Genomic DNA, 25,145 nt, shown 5'->3' on the forward strand with positions numbered 1-25,145 from the left:
TCCCCGGCTCCCCGTCGTCCCCTTCCTAGGCCTCGCCGTCGTCCACCGCCCTGGTGCTCTCGGCGCAGCGTGGTCAACATGGTCAAGGAACGACTTCCATCGGATGTGGAATGTACGTGGAGAGGCTGACAGCTGGGTCCACGGCCGCAGCAAGGAAGTGCCTCCTTATTACACGGAAAATAATGATTCCTCCACCTGACAGCTGGGACCCACCGGACGGGCCACTGTATTTCGCGAAAAAAATGTTTCCCCCTGACTGCTGGGACCCACCAGCTACATCTTCGCACGCAAGGAAGTGCGTCCGGGCAAAAGAAACGATTCGCCCCCTGACTGTTGGGACCCACCAGCTACATCTTCGCACGCAAGGAAGTGCGTCCGGGCAAAAAAAAGACGATTCGCCCCCCTGACTGCTGGGACCCACCAGCTACATCTTCACACGCAAGGAAGTGCGTCCGGGCAAAAAAACAATTTGCCCCCCTGACTGTTGGGACCCACCAGCTACATCTTCGCACGCAAGGAAGTGCGTCCCAGGGAAAAAACAATTCGCTCCCCTGACTGCTGGGACCCACCAGCTACATTTTCGCACGCACGGAAGTGCCTGACAGTCGGGACCCACCTGGTCGAAGCGTACGTAGCGTTGTCATTCTGGTGGTGAATGTGTACGTACATATATATTGGTCGATGTAGAGGTGCGCACGTGTCGTAGTAGAGGCGCGCACGTAGCATGTACACGTACATACAGCGGCCAGTGTGTAAGAAAGAAAATACGACCACGTATGTGTACATACGGGCGGGGTCTCGAGCGTCGACTTCCTCCAGCCTCCACGGGCTACCGTCGACCTCCTCCAGCCTCCACGGGCTCCTGTTTATCTAGCCTCCACCACGCGCTACTCCACCGGCTACTATTCAACCACCCCTCCACGGGCACCCCTCCACCATCTACTGTTCATCTAGCCCTCCACACCATGGGGTCCTGTTCATCCAGAGGCAACGCCACCGCTCACTGTTCATCCAAACACCCCCCCCCCACCCCCGCAATGCTCACTATTCATCCAGAGAGGCAGCATCGATCAGCTTCAGTTAGCAGTAGTAGCGAAGGAATCGCTCGATCGGGTTCAGTTAACAGCCATCGATCGATCGCTCGGGTTCAGTAATGCATAGCCTGCAGTGCAATCGCTCTGGTTCAGTTAGAGCCCAACGCCTCGCTCGAGTTCAGTTAGAGCCAATGCCTCGCACACACGCGCGTACGTGTACGAGAGAAACGCGCATCGCTCAGCCCCCGACCTCCCACCGTAACTGGGAACTCCCCGAAATTTTCCTCGCCCTCGCTTCTACCACGGTTTTTTCCATCATGGACGGCCCAAAGAATGTCATACAGTTGTGTCTCCGGCCCGCCCAGGACGAAAAGCTCATTTTCTGTCATGATTTTTTGTCATAGAAGTAGGAGCCCACCACATCTATGATGATACTGGGTTTTGTCACAATTATCGTCATAGAAGTGTCATATGTATGACAGAAAAAAATTCGTTCGGCCCAAAATGTCACGGATGTGTCTTTTTTTGTAGTGTAGGCCGCCGGCCTCCTCCCTCCCTCCTTTATATACAGGGGTAGGGGGCACCCCAAGGGATAACAGTTATTCTCTTAACCGTGTGTGGTGCCCCCCTCCACAGTTTAACACCTCGGTCATATCGTTGTAGTGCTTCGGAGAAGCCCTGCGCCGGTAGCATCATAATCACCGTCACCACGCCGTCGTGCTGACGGAACTCTCCCTCGTCCTCAACTGGATCAAGAGGTCGAGGGACGTCATCATGCTGAACGTGTGCTGAACATAGATGTGTCGTACGTTCGGTACTTGGATCGGTTGGATCGTGAAGACGTTCGACTACATCAACCACGTTACTAAACGCTTCTGCTTTCGGTCTACGAGGGTACGTGGACACACTCACCCGTCTCGTTGCTATGCATCTCCTAGATAGATCTTGCGTGATCGTAGGAAATTTTTTGAATTGCTACGTTCCCCAACAATTCATATCTAGGAGAGCTAGGTATAATATGTATTTCAGAATTATCAGTTTAAGGCGTCAGTTTTAATAATTTCATCAGTTTCAGCATTCTCAATATCTTTAGCTCTAGCAATTTATTCATCAAGAAAATCACCTAATGGCACACCATCACCAAGCAAGGTACTAGCATCATCATGAGTAGCTTTCATATAAGTAGCATCATCAATAACTTGCGACATATTAGGATTAATGGCATGTGGTGGTGTTGCAAGTCTACTCAAAGTAGAAGGTGAATCAAGTGCAGAGTGTGATGGCAGTTCCTTACCTCCCCTTGTCCTAGAGGGAACGATCTTGGTTTTCATATCCTTTAGATTCTTCATAGTGATAAATAGATAATAATCCCAAGTGACTCAACAAATATAGCTATGCTCCCCGGCAACAGCGCCAGAAAAAGGTCTTGATAACCCACAAGTAGAGGGTAGAGTATTCAACCCAAATTTATAGATAAAACACAAGGGGAGCCAAAGAATATTTGCAAGTATTAGCAGCTAAGTTGTCAATTCAACCACACCTGGAGATTAATTATCTACAACAATATGATCAGTCACAGTAATATGATAGTTTTGATAGCAGTGGCAACAGTAGTAGTAACGGTAACAGTGATAGCAATAATTTTGTAGCAAGTGTAACAGTAACAGCAGCATAGTAACTTAGCAAGAGCAATATATATGAAATTCGTAGGCACTGGATCGGTGGATTCGTTGCATGATATTTATCATATAACAGTCATAACCTAAGGTGATACAAAACTAGCTCCAGTTCATAAATATAATGTAGGCATGTATTCCGTAAATAGTCATATGTTCTTATGGAAAGAACTTGTATGACATCTTTTGTCCTGCCCTCCCATGGCAGCGGGGTCCATAAGGAAACTAAGGGATATTAATGCCTCGTTTTAATAGAGAACCGAAACAAAGCATTAACACATAGTGAATACATGAACTCCTCAAACTATGGTCATCACCGGAAAGTATCCTGAATGTTGTCACTCCGGGGTTTATGGATCATAACACGTAATAGGTGACTATAACTTGCAAGATCGGATCTAGAACATAGATATAATGATGATAACATAAATAGTTCAGATCTAAAATCATGGCACCTGGGCCCAAAGCGACAAGCATTAAGCATGGCAAAGTCATAGCAACATCAATCTCACAACCTAATGGATACTGGAGATCAAGCCCTAAGAAAACTAACTCAATTACATGATGAATCTCATCTAACTCCTCACCACCAGCGAGCCTACAAAGGAATTACTCACTCCCGATGGGGAGCATCATGGAATTGGCGATGGAGAAGGGTTGGTGATGACGAAGATCGAAGATCCCCCTCTCCGGAGCCCCAACGGACTCCAGATTTGGCCTCCCGATGAAGAACAGGAGGTGGCAGCGGCTCCGTCTCGTGAAACGCGATAATTCTTTCTCCCTGGTTTTTTCTCTGAAAATATGATTTTATAGCGTCGGGGATAGGGTCAGCGGGGCCAGCAGGTGGGCACAACCCACCTAGGCGCGCCAGGAGAGGGGGCGTGCCCTGGTGGGTTGTGCTCCCCAGGGACCCCCCCCCCCATGGTTCTTGGCTCTAGTGTTTTTCTTTTATTGTATAAAAATTCTCCAAAAAGTTTCGTTTCATTCCGAGAACTTTTATTTCTGCACAAAAACAACACCATGGTAGTTCTGCTGAAAACAGCGTCAGTCTGGGTTAGTTTCATTTAAATGATGCAAATTAGAGTCCAAAACAAGAGCAAAAGTGTTAGGAAAAGTATATACGATGGAGACATATCATTGGGTGGGATCCAAGCCCGAGAATTTACAACATCAACTTTGATCACAATATATCTGTTGTTGATGCCATTAATAAATGATGGAGTGGTTTTACCTTCAGGATAGCCCTGATTGGTGAAGCGATTGTTTGATGGGCTAGCTTAAGAGCTAGATGTGAGGAAGTTAGAATATATGGGGGCATAGTTCACTCATGTGGATGCTTACAAAAGACAGAAAATTCTCTGTCAAATCTATTTATGCTTTCTTGATTAGGACAGACATGGTCTTGCCACACAAATACTTGTGGAAACTGAATGTTCCTGCTAAAATTAGAATGTTATTTTGGCTACTCACTAGGAGAAGTATTCTAACTAAGGATAATCTGACCCGAAAAGGATGGAAAGAGGCAAAGCATTGTGTCGTCTGTGGGAGGGATGAAGATATTAACCATTTTTTTAATGTTTTGCTGCTAGATTGATTTGGGGTTTGGTCAAATGTTCCTTTGACCTCAAAACAACTCCTCAAAATTTGAGTGACTGCTTAGATACTTGGATTAAAACCTTTTAGAAACCACAAAAACAATTAATGTTAGTTGGGATTTCTAGTTTGTTTTGGTCCATTTGGAAATGCAGGAATGATATTGTGGTTAGATCTAAGAATTTTCATGACCCCATAATCGTTATTCGAACTCTATGCAACTGGATTATTGATTGGGCTGTTTTGCAGAAGAAGAAAAACCCGGAGCAAAAGCGGTGGGTGCTGGGAGCAAGACTAATAGAGCGGGTGGCAAGTGAGATATATCGAGCGTCGCAAGGATGGAGACCAGGGGTTAGAAGACTGGGCTGCTGAAATCGATGGGACTTCTCTATTCCTGCATATAAATTTGTGGCTCATCTCCTTACGTGCTCCTGTTCTGGAGCTTCTATGCATGGCTGTTGTTTATGTATATTGTCACGACAAAGACGGACATCACACACACATTATTTCTACTATTACTTGGCGTGACTGTCTAATCTCAATTAACAGAGCCTAATCTTAGCGACACCAATCACTTAAACTGGACAGAGTACGTGCGCAAATTGAGAAACAACAATCAAGGGTGTGCAACAACCACAACAAACAAACACCAGATAACGAACACGGCAATGAGGTGATGAAGTGGTGCTCAACTGCTTGGAGCGTCGTTGGCACCTGCCTACCTACCAAAGAGGGAATCCTCGTGTCACCATCCTCACACTTGCACAGAGGTTGGGAGCTGAATCATGGCCTCCATTAATCTCGGCAACCACCAGAATACCCCGACTCCTCCTCCCGACCCCGTGCGGCCGCCGCCGGGCCGCACCGGGCGGCCACATCCCGATCTTCCCTCAACTCCCCGTGCACCCCCTCCCTCCGCCGCCGCCGGCAACGTCGCTGGGCGAAGGCCCCGTGGCGCGGCGGCGGCGGACCTCCTCTGGCGTCCCGAGATCTGAAGCGGCGGCGGCCTGATTTGGATCTCTCTCCCGACGAGGATAGCGGGCAGCGGCGGCCGGGGCGTGACGGGGGGTTTGACTGCAGCCGGCAGGAGTAGTACGAGATGGCGGCAGCGGCGGCCGGGGCGTGTACCGGGCTGCCGTTACGTCCTCAAACTGCTGCATCTCATCGGATTCGGCGACGGCTCGCTGAAGTACTCCGGGTCTGCATCGCATCACGAGGATTATGGCGGTGGTGGTCATCTCCTACGTCGGAGGTGGTCGACCTGAGACTGGATGATCGGATGATCGGATCTCGAGATCTGTAATCTAGTCCCGGCTGCAAGTCGGGGAAACATAGTTGCCGGTGAAAACCGAGCCGATGGCGGACGATGGTGGAGTTCTGCGTCGTTACCTTGATGAAGGCATCGTTCTGTAACTACTGTCGACCCACTCGTGCTGCTCCGGGGGAAACCCTATGATCTAGTTTTCCAGATCGGACGATGGCGGCACTGCGGTATCGTTTCTCTCTTGGGAGCATTGTTTGTGGAGCAGCGCTGGAAGTCAGAGGCAGGAGGTGGAGCGGCTTCGTCTTGCACGGAGCTTCGGTGGAGATGTCAAGTCATGCCTGACCGACAGGTGCTACGCGTTGTCATGCCTGGTCGGCAGGTGCTACGCACGACAGATCTTCCAAGGACTTCAAGCTGTGTCGACTGGTGGTACTTGGCAGCATGGCGCTGAGGTGTATCAGTGGCGACCGCGATGTGCTCAGCTGTTTGCGCGCAGGGAGGAGGTGCCGTTGGGCGCCGTGGTGGCGTCGACGATAGCTAGACCGGGCAAGGTTGATGCATCAGTACAGTTCTGAAGATGGAGCGGTGGCAGTTGGCGGCGGCGGCCTCTGAGAGCACGCCGGACCAGTGTGTGCCCAAGACCCGGCAAGTGGCTAGGTTGGGGTCTCAGGTCTTAGATGTTAGGCTTGGCTGCGATGTCTATTTGGTATTAGGCCCAGGCTATCTGCGCCCCTTCATCAACTGGATAGGTGTAGCGACAGGTTGTTGCTTAGACGGCGGCTTTAGTCTTACTGTTGTATCACTTTGTAAGGTCTTGTGAGAATAATTAATAAAGTGGTCGTATGCATCGCCCAGATGCAGAGGCCGGGGGTCATCCTCCTTTTCTAAAAAAAACCCCAGAATATAGTGCACAGAGACGCATCCACGTACGATGGGCTCATACATGAATAAGTTGGAGCTAGAGAAGCTGACAATAGAAAATCAGACAACTCAAAACAGTGCATTCGCAAAAAAGAAACAGTGAATATTGTCCAGCAGAAAAAAAGATTAAATATTGGCCTAAAACACAGCTAGCTGCCAATCAATTACTCGTTTTTCTCAAAAATTCTAGCAATATAAATTTGGGTGTGTGTTTTCTTTAATTATTTGATGGTCAAGCCTACAAATAGCCAGCCACCGCATGTGGAATATTTCCTGTTAGAGAAAAGTTAACTCTAGCTGGTGATATCATTTGTACCCCACTTACATTTTCTTTACCTTCTAACGGCACGAGTATATATATATACCATTCGGCACGATAGCAAGTATGAACACTTGATTATTCCACATGATCCCGATCGATCTCCGATGGCTAAGTATATACGTATATCTCAATATCTGCGCACATAAACTATGTATGCATGCATGCAAATACGCAACTGCCGGGGCCGGATACCGTGACGCATGGCCGTATTTTAGTCCAATCAAAGATAACAAACTAACAAAATGTGTATGCCATCGACATGGATTGGGCATGAAGAGGGAGGCAACGTGGGGTTCTGGTTGCTTTGCGGTACCTACCCAACTGCCCAAAAAATGGCGACCTGGCTATAAACGTTGGGTAGGTAGGCACCAGAAAAGGACCCCGCGTATATACATTCTCTCCTCTCCAGCTATGTAGACGGCTGCATATGCATGTACCGTACAGGTATACTATACAGTATACGCGTATAGTACAGCCCCTGAGTTTCTAGGAAAAGTTAATTTATGCGTGTCAACGCCTTCACAGAGCAGCCGGGCATATTTTGATTTTCTTTTTCATGTTATGCTGGGGTGCACGTCTGCAAGTAGCTAGTAGATTAGCTTATACAGTAGTGTTCGTGGAAGCAACGGCAGCGGCCAGCTGCTAGGAATACGACGAGATGCTTTGGATAAGAGAAATGAAATGGATATGGAGTCATACAAAAGGATAACTGCACGAGATGCATAAACCGGCTTGGTACACAGTGGCGGAGCCACCTCCCGGCGACCCTGGGCAGCTGCCCGGGCTCTGCCCAGGAACTCCCGTGAGACTATAGAAGGAGATGGAGATTTAATCACCAGTTTTAGTGGGGCAAATGCCCACGAGTCACATCCCTTCGTATTTTGCCCCGGCTCCATGGAGTAGCTAGCTCCGCCACTGTTGGTACATGCATGTGTCATGGAGGAAGAGAGACGATCTTCTTCTCCTCCACGGCACTAGTTCAACTTGATACATCATGGGGAAGGTGACTTCATGTAACCTGCCAATCGTCTCTGATTTTCGGAGCATAATGATATGCAGTGCCTTCTCTAAATGTCTTTCATTCACGGTATACATCAACATATACATATGACTTTGCGCGTCAACTATTTCGAGGTCATAGGATGCATAGATGGATGGAACTGAAATTGGCATCTCTTCCTTTTCTTTTCTTTCTCTCAACAGAAAATTTCCCATTTTTTGAAATAACATCTCTTCTTTGACTGCTCCCTCTGTCCCATAATATAAGACGTTAAAAGTTAAAAAGAAATGTAAGACGTTTTTTTCACACTACACTAGTGTAAAAAAACGTAGTGTCAAAAAACAGTGTCAAAAGACGTCTTACATTACGGGACGAAGGGAGTAGATATTATCATGCAACTCTCATGAAGAAAGAGAGAAATTATCACACATTATTACATAATGAAAGTAGCACAAAAGATGACGCACGGCCATAATAAGTTCATTACATAAGTAGCCGAAAATAGGACGAAAGATGAAAACAATTGTTTCACAAATTTTTAACCAAGACAAGATGACAAACATTTGATATGTCATGCCCATGCCTCTACAGAATAACACAACAAGGTGAAATTTTTTGGTTGCTGACTTGATGCACTTTTTTTTGTGGGGTGGCTTGATGTACTGGCCAACCATTTCTGATTTTCAGAGCATAATGCTGTGTGATGACTTATTTGCATGTCTTTAATATGTATCAGCATATACATATGACTTTGTGGGTCAACTGTTTGAAGGTCATAGGATATTTGGACGGACTAGAAATTGACAACCCAACCCTTCCCCCATTCTCTGGAGTAACCTTTCCCTTCTTTTCTTGAAATAGCATTTATTTTTTGACTAGAGATTACTATCACACAGCTCTCAACAAAACAGAGAGGAACAACTATCACATATTCATTAGATAATACTCCCTCCGTTCCAAAATAGATGACCCAATTTTATCGAAGAAAATCTTTGCTGGCGATCTGGGGGTGGGGGGGTGAAAAGAACACTTACCTCCCAAATTATGAAGATTTATCAGCTGAAGAAATGTTGGGTTTCTTCGACTGTTGATTGCCTGTTGTCTTGCAACAACCAGAAGGTGAAAAAGAAATGGTACCGATAATCAATACCCATAGTTTTGTTTAATAGCGAACTACTCAGCCGGGCGTGGGATCACAAATTGCCGACGTGGATCCACAGTACTCCCAAACTAAACTAAGCCCCCCAATGCAAGTACTCATTGTTAATGGGTCGAACGAATCTAGTTAGTCTAATCTACTCAAAACTAGGGACAGGCAACTAATTATCAATTAGTATTAGAACGGGAGCATTGTACCTCTCCTAGTCGGAAATTAATAAATGGGGATTGGCTACCAACCCAACCATCTGCTCAGATCACCGCCGTGCTTTGTCATAACATTCAATCCCATCTCCTCTACGCACCTCTGGTCCATGGAACCAAGCAATACATGAATGATATTTTATTTTCTCCGTCGGTTTGAGCGACGACTAATGTAAGACAAATAAGGTAGATTGCTACTCCCCCATCCCATAATGTAAAATATTTTTTGACACTAGTTATTTTTTAACCGCTTTCTTCAATTGTACGAACGCATTCAATACAAAGAGAACAAGATCACATCACCATTTCTACCATTTTTTGCTGACGAGAACAGAGGTAACTAACAAAGAGAGATATCTTCCTGGTGGCCGGCATGGCTTGGCAGTTTGCTTTCGGTGGAAAGTATTGATTCTAACGTCGGCAGATAAGGCAGCCAACAGAGATTGAAATCTTAAGTTGAGATTCACCTATGTAACCTAATTATAGTTAACTACTCCTTAATGTGTATTATTATGCTCTTACCTGCGTTGGACCGTTGATGTGGTAGCTAGTGGGAACTAGCTTTGCGCCTGCCAAAGCAGTTGATATCTTTTTCCATCATTCGTTTTTGTTCCTCACTAGTATTTTTTCTTGTTGCGAGGAACATCGCTGTTAAAGTTAACCGAATCCAGATGTTTCCAAGAATGAAACATTAGTGTTAAGTAGTAGTAGTTTGTTACAATACCGTGATATATCTCGGCAGTCGGCAGATTAAAGTCCGTGGTTTCTCATTCCTCCACTAGGCGAATGAACTGAGTACAGAACAGTTGTTCTACGGTTTATGCTTTATAAAATGAGTACGTACGCATGGCGGCAAGGAAGTGCACGTACACGTGTTGGTGATTTACCTCTAACATCGATTTAAAAACTACTTTCTTCAATCCAAATTAATTAACGCAACCTCTATACAATCACACAAGTCTGCGCAACATGCTATCAGATTTTAGTGTGTCGCACCTTGAGAACTAACAACAGATCGCCCTGGAACGTGTTCTAACTGCATACCAAAGTGTATCATGAGACCGAATCAATGGCTCCAGGTCGATGGGAGAACTTTTGAGAAATACTGTAGTTGCGTGAGGGTTGGCCAAACCGAATTACTACCAGTCGTGTTGGGTGACTCGCGAGGCAGAGTTTTTGTCTTTAGTCGACAGTAGGACTATTTTGGTTACTGTGGTATAGAAACCACCTGCCATTCCTGACCCACTTTCTTCTACAGCTGAAAACTACACTACACCCCATACTACCCCACCACAGAACCCACGGTTTACCATGGACGGACGGACGGACGTGACGACGCAGCGCATTGCCTAGAACAAAAACGACGTGCGATATTTATTTGTAAAGAGCACGAGCACAGGTACAGCCTATAGCTATTCGTAAAAAAAAAAGGTACAGCCTATAGCGGCGGCGCACGATGTAGACTTTATACAGCCCACCGTGATCCTTCTTATCACCGGGAACAGCATAAACCGTTGGCCCGACGGCGACCACGGCGCTGCCAACCAACCCACCGAGACCGACCGATGGGAGCTACGGCCGCCGCCGCCGCCGCCGCCGCCGCCATACATACCGCTTCGCTTCATTCACCAACGCCGCCGTTCGTTCATTCATAACGGAGGAGCACGGCGGCGCAAGTTGCCCACCCACCCACGCAGCCAGAATCCGTCCAAAACCCGCTGCCTTTCTACCTGGTGCGGCCCCGGCCCATCGCCTCGCCAGGAGACTCGACTCGACTCGACCCGACCCGACTGCGGATGATGATGAGGCGGTGCTGCTGACTGGACTCGGCGAGTGAGTGAGTTGTTGGTTGCCCGATGCCCAATAGGAAAATAGAAAATGTATGTTATTATTACTACTCTTTAGTAGATTAGATAGAAGAGGTGGAGGTGGGCTTACCTAACTCGCAAGCCCAATATTAAAATGCTTCCCATGTCCCCTTGTCACCTTCCTGTCCTAGTGCTACCTTCCTTCTTTCTCGCCGTGGTTAGCCGCTCGTCCATTAACGGCAGTAACCATGATTCTCCTATACTAATGCCGTCACCACCTTCTCCCTGAATAAACAGGCCCTTTTTTTTTTTTGCGGGGTTTCAGATACACACACGTACGGTCTTAACTTTAACCACTTGCGTGTGGATATGCGAAGAGCAAATTACTTTTGTTTCTTAAATCAATCAATCACGACCCAAGGCTAGAGAAGGTTTCTATTTTTTTGGCTGGGAAAAAAAAGGGTTATGTATGTATGTATGTAGCCACCCCAAGGGCGTCGAAAAGAAAGCAGGTCGCAAAGCGTGTCACGAGCCGCTGCCTTTGCCGTGGATGCAGGATTAGGCAACGCTCACATGCGCCCACGCGCTCAGGGCCTGCTTCTGGCCGGTCCAGTGCCCCGGTCTCGAGATCAACGCCCACACGGGGCACACTGAATCTGGCCATCTGGACAGACTCCTCTCCTCTCCTGCCAAAAAGAATTCTCACCTTCATATTATTATTACACTTTCTTGAAAGCACTGCTGTAATTTATACAGTGAGCCAGCCAGCACCAGAGTATTATTGCTCATGATCAGTCAAACGGTAATGTTTTTTACAACGGGACAAACAAAATGGAGCAACTAAGAGAGCAGCGGGGGGAGGAGAAGAGGGAGATGATCTTGGCGAAACACAAGATCATCCTCACCCTTCTTCTTGTCTCTCTTTCACTCGCTGTAATTTTTTCACCTACAGGCTAAACCAATATCCAAGAGTCACAGGAGAGAGGGAGAGGAGCAGGGAGGAGGGGGTGCTCTGCTCTGCTCATTTCATCTCGATGCTTCTGAAGTCGAGCATGGCGGTCCGGAGCCCCATGAAGCTGCTGCACTTGCAGTCCGCGCTCCTGGGGAGCCCCATGCTGCAGCTGAAGCAGAGGCCCACGACGGCCTCCCTCTTCACCACGGGCTTGGTGTCCACCATGGGGTCCTCGTGGGACGGGGGGCTGATGCAGAGGTCCAGGTTCAGGTCCGGGCACTTGAGCGGCTTCCCCTGGCCCCACTCCATCTGGTGGTGGGGGTTGCTACGGTGATGGTGGTCGACGTGGGTGATCGCCGCTGCCGCTGCCGCTACCTTGGTGGGCTCGGCGTCTCGCCGGAACACGGCGCCCTTGTCGTCCCTCTGCGCCGCCTCAAACGATATGGTGATGTTGGACGCGGCGTGGTCGCTGTTGATCGCCCGGTGGGTCACCGGGTCGATCCCCCGGCTCGTGAGCTTCCTCCTGATGTGCGTGTTCCAGTAGTTCTTGATCTCGTTGTCCGTCCTCCCCGGCAGTCTCCCGGCTATCAGGGACCATCTGCGTTCGTCAAACAGAAACAATACTGTCAGAGCTATGCTTTTACAAGGCCATGCATGTAGAGCAGAACAGAGGATCGTTCGTTCATTGGAGCTATATATGCTATGGATTAGACGATGGACGTACTTGTTGCCCAGGAGGCTGTGGAGCTTGATGATGAGCTCGTCCTCCTCGTCGCTGAAGTTGCCGCGCTTGAGGTCGGGGCGGAGGTAGTTGATCCAGCGGAGGCGGCAGCTCTTGCCGCAGCGGAGCAGCCCGGCGGCCTTGGGCAGGGAGCGCCAGCAGCCCTCGCCGTGCGCCTTGATGTAGGCGGTGAGCCGGTCGTCCTCCTCCTTGGTCCAGGCGCCCTTGTTGGTGTGCGCCTTCTCGCAGCACGGCGACCTCCCCATCTCGCTATCTCTTTAGATGGTGCGCCGCCGCCGATGACACACCTTCCTTCTCCTTTTCTTGTGCTCGGTGGTGGGTTGGGTTGGGTTGGGTTGGGTTTGCAGGAGTGGAAGTTGGTGCTGCTGTTGTTGTTGTTGGGGGCTAGTGCTACGGGGAGGGGTGGGTGAGTCGGAGGCTCGGATCTTTATAGGCGGCACTGCACTTGACTGGATCGGGGAAGAAGGTCTTCTAGAGGCTGAGTTGGTGGGAAAAAGGTTAGGCTGGTACTGGTAGCACTGGTAGGCCTCCCCCTCCCTCTCCCTCCCTCTCCCCCAGGTCATGACCTCACCTCAACTCACCACCCCACCGGTTTGTTTACCAGTTTATTACACACACAAAAAGAGGAAGATAGAAAGGCAACAATGACACAGCCAGCCACAGGGCACAGGACACACAAGGCTCAGCTCAGCTCCATTTGCCTGCCTGCCTACTTGCCCGATTCACAAGCCTCACAGGTTGGTGTAAAGTGAGGTAAGCTCCCGCTCCCCCTGCCTACCCTCTTGGCGCGTTCGTTCGTTCGGTTTTAACAGCTAACTAACCGCATCCACCCGTGACGCGTCCCTCTTCCTAATTTATTTGTGGGGGATTATTAGGTTCACCCAATCTCCCCTCCCACTCTCTTTCCCTTGATGCTGCCCTCCCTGCCTAAAAACTCCTCGTGGAACACACACAAAACTCAGGGCCAGGGTGTTGAACCCGTTCAATCTACAAGTAAATTATCCGCATCGACGATCACCGAGATCGGATATAGAACCCCAATCTTTTTGTAAGACACAAACTCAATGATGATTTGTCTGCCAAGAATTTTATTTAGACGAAAGAATATGTGCCACGTTGGAGACTATTCCCCGAGCCATTTTCTAGGACCTCCTGTGAGTTGTGAGTTGTGACCCAGATGCAGTGCAATTCGTGTGTCCTACATGGTGTCGCCTATGGACTATGGGGGGCTGTTTTGATTCTCCAACACAATCATGTCGACATGAAGATGATCTGTATTGTATACTAGGACAGAGTATTAGTTGTAGACGGATCATTCATGTATACTTTAAAAAAAACACAGCCCTGATCTCACGAGCCCCAATCATCTTACCATTTCTTGAATTAACAAGCCAATGTGCATAATGCAAACTGGATGAGGTATTAACAAAAGGATGCTCCCTCATCATACACCCCCTTTTTTCCTTGTTTATTCTTCAATAATAAAACAGGATGAGGCGGAACAGGTATCCGGCGCTGCTCAAACGGATTTTCTTTTGCCCACCCACCGTCTTTTTTCTTTGTTTTTGCCTACTAGTATGGTCTGCTTGCACAATCATAGCTTTTGCCATTTGCCGATAGTCCGATGAAACTACTTTCATATACAACATTTCTGTTTTGTACTCTAGTATTGGTTAGTTGAGCTGCTTGGTCAACCCTAAATTAAAAAAATTCACCAAACTTGCTAGTCCTGCAACTGCTTCCTGTTATTTCTTTCTTTCTGTAGCAAGCCAGATCTTCTTGATACCGTATTTATATATGCTAATCCACATGGCAATAGAGTATACGCTAATCCACATGGCAAAAGATAACGTTATCAGTGATGCTTAATAAGGACACCATCAATTATGAGCACGACTTATTCGACTTCCGCAACATGTGCTTTGCCGTTGGCTCATGTAGAATGTAGATTAATATGAACATGCTGAATTTTCTACAGAATAGGGTTCATCCTCCGCGGTAATGAAGGCTGTGGGCATAGCATTCTGAGGATGCAGATGAAACTATGACTTGCTGAGGTGGACCATTAACTGTTCCATGTTAGGAGCAACTTACAAGTCCATGATGAAATCCAGATGCGCTTACATAATATTTGCCTACCTAATATATTCTTTTGGGATGGTTACCAAACTATGGACCATCGTTGGTTGGGTGCAAGGAGAGGGAAATATCCCAAACCATTTGCTTCAGTTGGGGCCAGAATGATTGGGACTTCACACTCCACAATGGTCCTCTACTTGAAATGTCCATGCTTCCTATATTGCCCCATAATTCCTTTGTTGCAAGAATTCGGTGATTACACCTCCAGATCTAACTCCAAATTTCTATTATTTTCAAGCCGACATGTTAGGGGATGGTTTGTATCACTTTTCAGCACAAGGCTGAAAGCTAAATCTATAATAATAGGATTCTTTTGAAAATAGCTGCATCTCAACAGAGCAGTACCGGTGCATGTACCAATTTGCCTACCATGCAATGCAAACCAGAAAGTCAGGTTATCAGACACCAAACTGCTTTATTGCATGATAAGCTAGTTGGCCATAAATCAAGTTCAGCGCCCTACCATTTTGTTACACACAGATTTAATAAACTCAAATAGCTATTCTTTTGGTGCATCAAATTAATCAACTAAACCATCTCTGTTGTACCATAATCAGACCCTGACTGGCAAAAAGAGTGCAATCCCTGTTCCCTAAACAAAACCCATAAAGCATGGCCCTTTAGTTGTTAAATTGTAGGCATTAGTTCTAGAAAGCATGAAGGCCGGCAAGAGGAAGGTAGGGAAATAGTTCCTAGTTGTCTGGTTGAGGAGTGGTGTCTGGTTATGTGCAGTAGCTCTACCTTCCACTTCTTAGCACCACGCACTTGTGGTGGAAGAATCCTCCATTCTGCAAGCTGGACAGTTATAGGTTAGGGGGGAGGGAAAGAAGAAGGTAAGGAGAGAGGTAGGTCTAGGCCGCTCTTTTGCTGTTATCTCTTCCAGGGAGGCATGGCCAAGGCCATTTAGGCAGCCCCCACACCACATGGCGCAAGCACTAACAGCACTTATCCATGACTCCTCTCCCCCAACCCCCTCTTTGTTTCCTCCTACCTACATGCCCCTTATATGCCTGCATAAAGCTCCAAACTCCCCATGGCATCCTCCTCCTACCTACCAGTCCTTCCATTCTTCCATCCAATCGGCTATTATTAGGTTAGGTGTGGTGTTGGTCTCCACGACTTCAACCCAAATTCATTAGCTACTAGCAGGCTACCAGTTTCCTTTCGCCCTTTAGCTAGTGAACTCTGGTTTTACCAAGCAGGCAAGTAGTGTAATACTGCAAACGCAAGAATTGGGTTGGTCAGTCAGGAATTCGGCGAAGCAAGTGACTACTTTTCCATTTGCCCCCAGAATCATTGAATATGTGCTCTTCTGGCCACAACACATGGTGTTTCAGCCTTCACGCGGATGATTGTTCGTTGAACAGACAAGAAAACCTTCCAACACTAGTCCTCCACTACCAGAGACTTTGACTGTCTTCAAACAACTAAAATATCAGGGGTAGAAAAAAAAATACTATCTAGTCCCACTGTCCTAGACCAATGTTCATAGCGCCAAATGACAGGTCAAACAAAAGTCAGCAGACACAATGCTTTTGTCATTTGAATGAAGGCATAAAGAGATCCTGATCATCATGCGTCACATCTTTGGACTCGTGAAAGAAACCATGAGGTTTACCGTGACCCGCAACAGCATGTTTTCCCATGAAACAGTTAGTTTACTCGAAAGTTCATCTTTTTAGAAAAGGTGGGCAGTCCACATACTTCGACAGTAACCTATATTTATAAGAACTCAACATGCCTAGTGCTTGTTGCTCTAGAGCACTAACTATCAATTTTCCACTCTTAAAAGCGCTTCATGTATAAATCGACATAAGAGTATTAGACTACAGGTTAGAAATTATTCATGCTTACAGTGGTTTCTGAGTTCCTTTTTGTCAGTGCTTCTATCATGAAAGTTGGCATCAAATATCCCTGCAGCTTCCACTGATTGTGGCTTTCTGCAGAGAAAGAAGCCATCAAAACTCCATGGACTCGATTTGAGTTCGTGGAGAACTAGTGTCAAATTACATGTGCAAGCAGTGTATCATGTCAAATTACTGTATACCACTGGCTAATAGTATGTGACATTGAATGGTAAGTTGCATCAAAAGGTCAAGATTACAATTACAACTTAGATTTAAACAGAGTAGTATAACCAATTGAAACTAAAGGTCTGAAACAACATTAAACTAATACCCCAGATCTACAGATTTAGCTACATCCAAATGTTTGGTCAGGTTGATACATCTGCAAGCTAATACAAATAATACACATATGCCACCCTTGCCTGTTAGTCAATTGTCCTTTATTAACTACTGCTAGACCAACTCATTTTGAGTTGAGTATAGGTGGACCTTCTAATCTACTTATAGTAAATAAAATACATAGTATTTATTTCAGCTGCATGGTATGATTCGTGTTGAATAATGGAGGGCCCCCGGAGATACCCATAAGAAATACCGGAAATAATAATCACGCAATGATTTGAGACCAAAAGTTCAGGAACTTTACAGTGGCATGGACATAATTTGGTTCGCATAATCCTTATCCAATTTGACGACTGCCTTCATTTCTGTGCATCCAGCTCCTCCAAACACTTATCATCTCAATTCAATTGAGAGACGGTCTATCATTATTCTTGCCTGACCATACTATTAAGAGATAGGTGGTTCGTTACTTTGAACAAATATAATAAATTTACAGAAAGCACAATTTCTCGTAAGACCTAACAGACAAAAAGAACAAACATGCAATGCTTTTGAACCTTTCAATAAAAAAAATCTTAGAAACATGTCCAAAATGTCTCGAGTCCTGAGCAAAAGATCCATGGATCATAGATTAAAGGTAGTATCAATATTAACAGGGTTGTAATTGCAACTAAAATGTACCAAATTGCATATTTAAGGCCTTGCAAATGTCAGATGTCACTTAAGGCATCTTTCTGATAATTTTATCGAGGCAAAGTGATGATGAGAGTGATACTAAGTTTCTGCTTTTGTATCTTTTTAACAACATCTGTATATAACCTAGTGATCCAGGGGAAAGTTTTAAGAGAAAAACAATATGAAATGTCAATGACTATATTAGGATGATAACGGAACAGAATACGAAAACGTTGCTCCTTTTCTGTGACATCCATACTCTCCATACGACGGGTCAAAGGCGGAGTTAAAGCCATCGCTATGGTACAGAATACCAGCAAGCGCCACCCTGCAAAAACAATAAATACATACCCATGCTGAACCTAACTTTAATGTGCATTAAATCATTAACTTCATAGGCTATTTAGCACTGTATCAGGGTTGTCAACATGTCTACATCACATCAGTCATGTCAGGCATACAAATCCAACACAAACATAATACATGCAACTTGCTCAGAGATTTTGGTGCACATAGATGACTCTAGAGCTACAACTGTATCATGAAAACGAGTTTCATAGAACAGTGAAATTCTTATACATGGCTACGACAAATGAGTGCCACTCAGTAAGTTAGAGGCACGAGTGCCTTCCCAGCCCACCCAGGTGTTGCTCCCGGTTGAGTTTTTCTTTTTTTCCTAATAAATGGCGACAAAAGAGCCTGATGGAAATCCTTATATGCTAAGCCATCAGGCCAGATGCAACAAATTCATACTCAACCAATGAGGAAGAAAGCAAAACTGTGTAAAACCACACCATCGCATACGAAATGACAACATTATGCAGAGCAGATAAAAAGTTACATTACCAGAGTCTAACGGAACGGCGCAGTCGAGGATAATTAAAGTTTGTACCACTTACATGTTGCAAAATTTAATGCCTTTTCCAGCTCACGAGCTTTTCGCCAGTCATCCCCAATCTGGCTTCGCACGTGTTATTCTGATACGGAAACACCCTGCAATAAGCATAACCAAAGATTTCAGTATGCCTAACATTCGGGGAGATTTCTAGTTCCCGTTGGTCGAGTTTTAGTCTTATACATGGCGACGAAAGCCTGATGATCGGTTATATGCTAACCCATCAGATCAGATGTAATAAGGTCGTATTCATCCAATGAGGATAAACAAAAACATGCAAAACCACACTTCACCGTATACGACACGAGAGCATTATTGCAGAGCAGATCAGGAGTTACGTTACCAGAGTCTAACAGAATGGCATAAATGAGCATAATTAAAGTTTGTATCACTTACAAGCTGCAAAGTTAATGCCTTTTCCAGCTCACGTGGTTTGTGCCACTTATCCCCAATTCAGCTTCGGAAACGCCCTGCAATAAGCATTACCGCAGAATTCAGTACGCCTAACACTCATGAAGATTTCCAGTTCCTGTCAGTCGAGTTTTCTTTCCTTATACATGATGACAAAAGAGCCTGATGTGAATCCTATATGCTAAACCATCGGACCGGATGCAACAAATTCATAACGAACAAATGAAGAAAACAAAACAGTGTAAAGCCACACTTCATCGTATACGACACAACACCATTATCGCAGAGCAGATAAAGTGTTTACATTACCAGAGTCTAACGGAACAGCACAGTCGAGCATAATTAAAGTTTGTACCACTTGCACGCTGCAAAGTTAATGCCTTCTCCGTCTCACGAGCTTTGCGCTAGTCATCCACAATCCGGCTTCGCACGTGTTATTCCAATACAGAAACGCCATGCAATAAGAATAACCAAAGATTTCAGTACGCCTAACACTCGTGAAGATTTCTAGTTCCTGTCGGTCGAGTTTTAGTCTTATACATGGCGACGAAAGAGCCTGATGAGATCCATTATATGCTAACCCATCCAATCAGATGCAATAAGTTCGTATTAAAGCACTGAGGAGATAAACAAAATGGTGTAAAACCACATTTTGTCGTATACGACACAAGACCGTTATTGCAGAGCAGATCAAGAGTTACGTTACCAGAGTCTAATGGAACGGCACAGATGAGCATAATTAAAGTTTGTAGCACTTACAGGGTGCAAAGTGAATGCCTTTTCCGGCTCACGCGATTTGCTCCGCTCATCCCCAATCCAGCTTCGCACGTGTTATTCCGACACCAATATTCCCTGCAATCAGCATAACTGAACATTCAACACACTTGATACTCATCGTATACACGACATACACCAAAATTGCAGAGCAGATCAAGATTTACATTACCAGAGTCTAACGGAATGGCACAGATGAGCATAATTAAAGTTTCTACCACTTACAGGCTGCCATTAAAATGCCTTTTCTGGCTCACTCGGTTTGCGCCACTCAACCCCGATCAGGTTTCGCAAGCGTTATTCCGTTACGGAAACGGCCTACAATCAGCATAACTGAAGATTCAGCACACTTGACACTCAAGGTATACGAGAGACACAATTATTGCTGAGCAGATCAAGATTTACATTACCAGAGGCTAACGGATTACGGAAGTTACGGAACGGCACAGGTGAGCATAGAAAAAGTTTGTAGCACTTACATGGTGCAAAGTTAATGCCTTTTCCGGCTCACGCGGTTTGAGCCAGCCATCTTCGGTTTCCATCTTCGCACATGTTATTTCTATACGGAAACGCCTGCAATCAACATAACTGAATATGCAGCACTTGACACTCGTCGTATATGACACCATTATTGCTGAGCAGACCAAGATTTACGTTACCAGAATCTAACGGAACGGCACAGGTGATCGTAATTAAAGTTTGTACCACTTACATCTCACGCGCTTTGAGCCAGTCAGTCAATCCGGATCCGAATCCGCACGCGTTATTCCGATTGGGAGACACCCTGCAACCAACATAACTGAACATTCAGTACGTCTCACACTCATGCTCATCGGCGCATCAGCTCAGCCCTCCTCACGGTTGTGTGCGTGCAACCAACTCACCGCTGCATAGTTGCACAATCATGCGGCGTGGCCCCTTTCAGCGGCAAAGAACACCCACTCAAACATCCATTTGCCATTGCATTACAGCTTGGCATCTGGAAAACGTGATCGCACAGCCTTGCTGCACTTGGGCATTCCGTCGAACACCTGACGGGTCAGCGTCAAACGGCCGCGGCCAACAGTACAAGGCCAAAACGGCGCCCACCGTGACACAAACAAGGCACATCCCGCAGCCTCCGCAGCGCAACGGCGGCGGACGCGAACCACGGCACGCGAAACCGAGGCAGCTCGCGGCGGAGGCGGAGGCAGCGACCGGCTGCTACAGCGCCCGGCGCCGACGAGGCGAGGCGGTCTATTTTTCTTTTTAGATTTTTTTTGAGACAATTTTTTTTTAGAACGAGGCGAGGCGAGGCGGTCTCACAGATTCGAAGGACACGCGAAGGAGAAGGAACCGCGGCCTGCCAGCTGGGCCCGGCCTGTGCTGATGTTGGTTAAGATAAGCCATTCGTAATCACGGCCCATCCGGCCCGGCCGAGAGGACCCCAACGGCTAGTTCCCCGAACGGCTAGCCTAATCCTCCAACGGTCGGACAATTCGTATATAAATCGTTGGTAATGGAATCCAATGCCACCCTCCCTCCCCCAAAGCGTTCGTCCGCTTCCTCCCCTCCCCTGCGCCGCCCCCCTCCGCCCTCGCCTTCCGATTCAAATCCGTCCTCGCGGGGGAGATCTGATCCGGTCCAGGGCGCCTCCATGATGCACCAGCACCACCAGCTCGACCAGTGGCTCGCCGGCGGCGGCGGCGTTGGCGGCGTGGGCGGGGTGCTCCGGCCGACCAAGTCCGCGCCCTGCTCCCCCGTCAAGCCGGCGGCGGTCTCCATGCTGCGCACGCACTCCGACTCCTTCCACGTCGCCCACAAGGTCCCCGTCGGCGACACCCCCTACGTCCGCGCCAAGCGCGTCCAGGTGCGTCCTTGTACAGGAGCTTTTTGTTTTTTTTCTTTTCTGTCTGCGATTTGAATTTGCTGATGGCCGGGGCTGACGGTGGTTGTAATGGATGGATGGCAGCTTGTGGACAAGGACCCGGAGAAGGCGATTGCGCTGTTCTGGGGCGCCATCAACGCCGGCGACCGCGTGGACAGCGCGCTCAAGGACATGGCCATCGTGATGAAGCAGCAGAACCGCGCCGAGGAGGCCATCGAGGCCATCAAGTCGCTCCGCGTCCGCTGCTCTGACCAGGCGCAGGAGTCGCTCGACAACATCCTCCTCGACCTCTACAAGGTAGCACGCTTTTCCTTTTCAAAGTTCAAATTTCAAATCCGTTAGTACAGTAGATCCGTTGGGATGGCAACTCAATATTTTAATCCGATCCGACAGAGGTGCGGGCGGCTGGACGACCAGATCTCGCTGCTCAAGCACAAGCTGCAGCTCATCCACCAGGGCCACGCCTTCAACGGCAAGCGCACCAAGACGGCCCGCTCCCAGGGCCGCAAGTTCCAGGTCACCCTCGAGCAGGAGGCCACCAGGCTCCTCGTAAGTCCCTCTCTCTCCTTCCATTCAAAATTTCAAATCCAGTTCAGATCGAGGTCGAGCCGCCGGCCCGATATGGTAAGAATCAATGGTGACATTAATTAACTCGATTGGGTTGTGCTGGCGCAGGGCAACCTGGGGTGGGCGCTGATGCAGAAGGAAAACTACACGGAGGCGGAGGGGGCGTACCGGCGGGCGCTGGTCATCGGCCCGGACAACAACAAGATGTGCAACCTGGGGATCTGCCTCATGAAGCAGGGCCGGGTGCTGGAGGCCAAGGACGTGCTCAAGCAGGTGCGCCCCGCCGGCGTCGACGGCCTGCGCGGCGCCGACTCCCACCTCAAGGCCTACGAGCGCGCGCAGGAGATGCTCCGCGACCTCGAGGTCAAGCTCGTCGGCCGCCCGGGCTGGGCCGGCGCCATTGGCGACAACCTCGTCGACAAGAAGTGGCTCTTCGACGCGCTCATGCTCGGCTCCTCCTCCAGCATCTGGCAGCCGCAGCCGTGCATCGACCACCTGCTGCCCCCGCCGGCCCCGCAGCAGCCGCGCGACAGCTTCGCCGACGAGAACAACGCCGGCCCCGGCGCCGCCGCCGCAGCCGCGGGCAAGAAGATGGCCGCCGCGTTGCAGCAGCAGCAGGCCAACCTCAACATCGACGCGCAGCCATTCTACTCGCATCGCATGCCGCCGCTGGCTGCCAAGCCACAGCAGAACGCGCCGCGCCAGCAGCAGCTGCCGCAGCCGCAGCAGAAGCCTCCGTCGCAGATGCATCACGATCCCATGGGCAACCTGAAGAGGACGCGGTCCGGCACCGCCATGGACAAGGCAGCCGCCGCGGCTGCAGCCGGGGAGAAGACCAAGGAGGAGCAGAGCAGCAACAAGAAGGGGGCCGACAAGAACCAGGACGACAGCAACAACAACGGCCGGAGGAAGTCGCTCACCGCCGAGGAGAGGTGGCCGGAGCTGCCCGACCACAGCGCGTTCGACGAGGCCCTGGTGGCGTCGGTCCTGGCCCCGGTCCTCGCCGACGACGAGAACTGCAAGCCGTCAGCAAAGGCGCCTCTAGCTCCGGCGAGCTGCTGCGACACCAGCCCGGCGGCGGTGAAGGAGAAGGTGGGGAAGAGGCTGAGGATCTTCCAGGACATCACGCAGACGCTCAACGCTCTCTGATGACCGACGGCGAGGCTTGGTTTTGGTTTTCTTTTCTGCTGCTCACACAACCGAAGAGGAGGAGGTGGCGACGCTGCGAAGGAGATGAGCTTGTTCTCCTGGGAGTTTCTGCATCGCGGCTTTATTTTTAAGTTAAAAATTGAAATAGGGAGGGATCGATCGACATTACCGCTCGACTTGTTTTTTTTTTAGTTTGCTGCTGATTCGTTGATTTTAATTTTTTTTTTGTAACACACTCAAAATAACATTGGCAGGAGTGTGTTTCCTCCTGATGTTGCTTGTAACAGAAGTTGATTTCGATAATCACTTCAAAGCTCAAATAACAAAGTTACCTGATTGCATCTCGATCATATATATCTGTTGCTTTGCTCTTGATATCGATATCTGACAATGTAAGTTCTGTTTGACTGTCACTCATTCAGAAATGTTCAGCTGAAAGATCGATCAGAAATTTAGCTTGATTGCATCTCCCTTTTGCTCTGGATATCGATATTCATCAGTGTTTAAAGATCGTCACCACCGAGGCCCAAGTTCAGGCAACCTTTTTGGTGGGCGAAGGTCTCTCCAATAATCTTTTACAGACCAAGGAGCAGAGCAGCAACAAGGAGGCCGACTAAAACGAACATATTATTTGTCCCTCCACCTCTACTTATAAGAAAGTCGGCCATTCAACTGCATCATTTAAATATCCGCTTAGTTTCAGCGCAAATTTTATAGCACCAATCACCACAAAAAAGAGGCGGAATAGTTTTTAAATGTGCCCGATCACAAACCCGGCATTTTTTCCCTGCCAGACCGGCTGTCTAAGCCTCCTCGCTCACTCTGCCGCCGACTCCTTCTCACCGGTCGCCATATTCTCGGCATCCTCCATCTTGATCGCCAAGCACTTCAACATCTTGACACGGAGGCACGCACGAACATCAAGTTTTTTGACTCCTTCGAAGCAGCGGCGATCTCAACTCTCCTCTCTTCGAGCTTGGCCTTCTTATCGGCCACTGCCATCAAGATGTTAAACTTCCCCGGCTTCTTTTGCTCATTCATTTTGGAGCACTTGACACACTTCGCCAAGATGTCCTCGAACCACATCTTGGCCGCCGCCCCTTCTCGCTTTATCTTCTCCTCTTCCTACTTCTTTCCACGGAACTCCCTTCTAACCTTCTTAGGCGGCTCTTTTGTTGGGTCAGTTGGACCACCTGCTTCTTCCTCATGTCGATGCTTGTTGTCTTGATACAATTGGCAATGCCATTTTGCCGTTTGGATTGTCCATTCAACTTCAACCAACAATGCATGAGGACGAAGTTCTTCTTCTTCACCTTCAAGAACAAGTTACACGCACATGATGACTACAAAAAAAATACATTGTCAACAATGTGCATACAACATAGCCGGCCAAATGACATAGGGTGTATCTGGCCAAATGATATAAAGCATATCCGGCAAAATGAACACAAAGAACAACTTACTTGCTCAATGATTAGTGGACCACTTAGCCACTAGTCGATGAGTTGTTTGAAATGGGCGCAGTACTTGCTCACAGCCTATTGGATGATGTATCATCGATGGTTGAGTGACTTGATCCCATAGTTACGGCTGAGTTCATTGCGGTAGGGCTCGAAACTCTTATGCTCACGGAACCAACAATGAATGTTGGCCCAAAAGGTTGCGCCTCTTTGCTTCGTGCCATGGATCGGATCAATGCTAGTGGCCACCACACGTTGCACAACAATTTGTCCTCCTTGTTGAAACTTTCTCCTCTACCCCTTTTCTTTGGATCAGCACTAGTACAGACCTCCCCCCCCCCCTCA

The 25,145-nt window shown here is 47.9% G+C and overlaps 2 protein-coding genes and 1 long non-coding RNA gene across 3 annotated transcripts; 1 reads left to right on the forward strand and 2 right to left on the reverse strand.

Moving 5' to 3' along the window:
• Nucleotides 1–11,722: 11,722 nt before the first annotated feature.
• Nucleotides 11,723–13,140, reverse strand: LOC119311352 (myb-related protein Hv1-like). The gene is made up of 2 exons (XM_037586995.1): nt 12,657–13,140; nt 11,723–12,530 (listed from the first exon to the last, which is right to left on the reverse strand). The coding sequence occupies exons 1-2, from the start codon at nt 12,917–12,919 to the stop codon at nt 12,002–12,004; spliced, it is 792 nt and encodes a 263-aa protein (XP_037442892.1). The 5' UTR covers nt 12,920–13,140; the 3' UTR covers nt 11,723–12,001.
• Nucleotides 13,141–16,997: 3,857 nt separating this feature from the next.
• LOC119311353 lies at nt 16,998–20,755 on the reverse strand. The gene is made up of 8 exons (XR_005151015.1): nt 20,642–20,755; nt 20,470–20,541; nt 20,237–20,330; nt 19,983–20,075; nt 19,743–19,835; nt 18,969–19,042; nt 18,577–18,670; nt 16,998–18,005 (listed from the first exon to the last, which is right to left on the reverse strand). It is a non-coding gene; the product is annotated as an uncharacterized LOC119311353 (long non-coding RNA).
• Nucleotides 20,756–21,266: 511 nt separating this feature from the next.
• Nucleotides 21,267–23,692, forward strand: LOC119311354 (protein POLLENLESS 3-LIKE 2-like). The gene is made up of 4 exons (XM_037586996.1): nt 21,267–21,606; nt 21,709–21,921; nt 22,018–22,173; nt 22,300–23,692. The coding sequence occupies exons 1-4, from the start codon at nt 21,394–21,396 to the stop codon at nt 23,338–23,340; spliced, it is 1,623 nt and encodes a 540-aa protein (XP_037442893.1). The 5' UTR covers nt 21,267–21,393; the 3' UTR covers nt 23,341–23,692.
• The last annotated feature ends 1,453 nt before the right edge of the window (nt 23,693–25,145 follow it).

This window comes from Triticum dicoccoides, chromosome 5B, assembly GCF_002162155.2.
Source record: "Triticum dicoccoides isolate Atlit2015 ecotype Zavitan chromosome 5B, WEW_v2.0, whole genome shotgun sequence".
Taxonomy (NCBI): Eukaryota; Viridiplantae; Streptophyta; class Magnoliopsida; order Poales; family Poaceae; genus Triticum; species Triticum dicoccoides.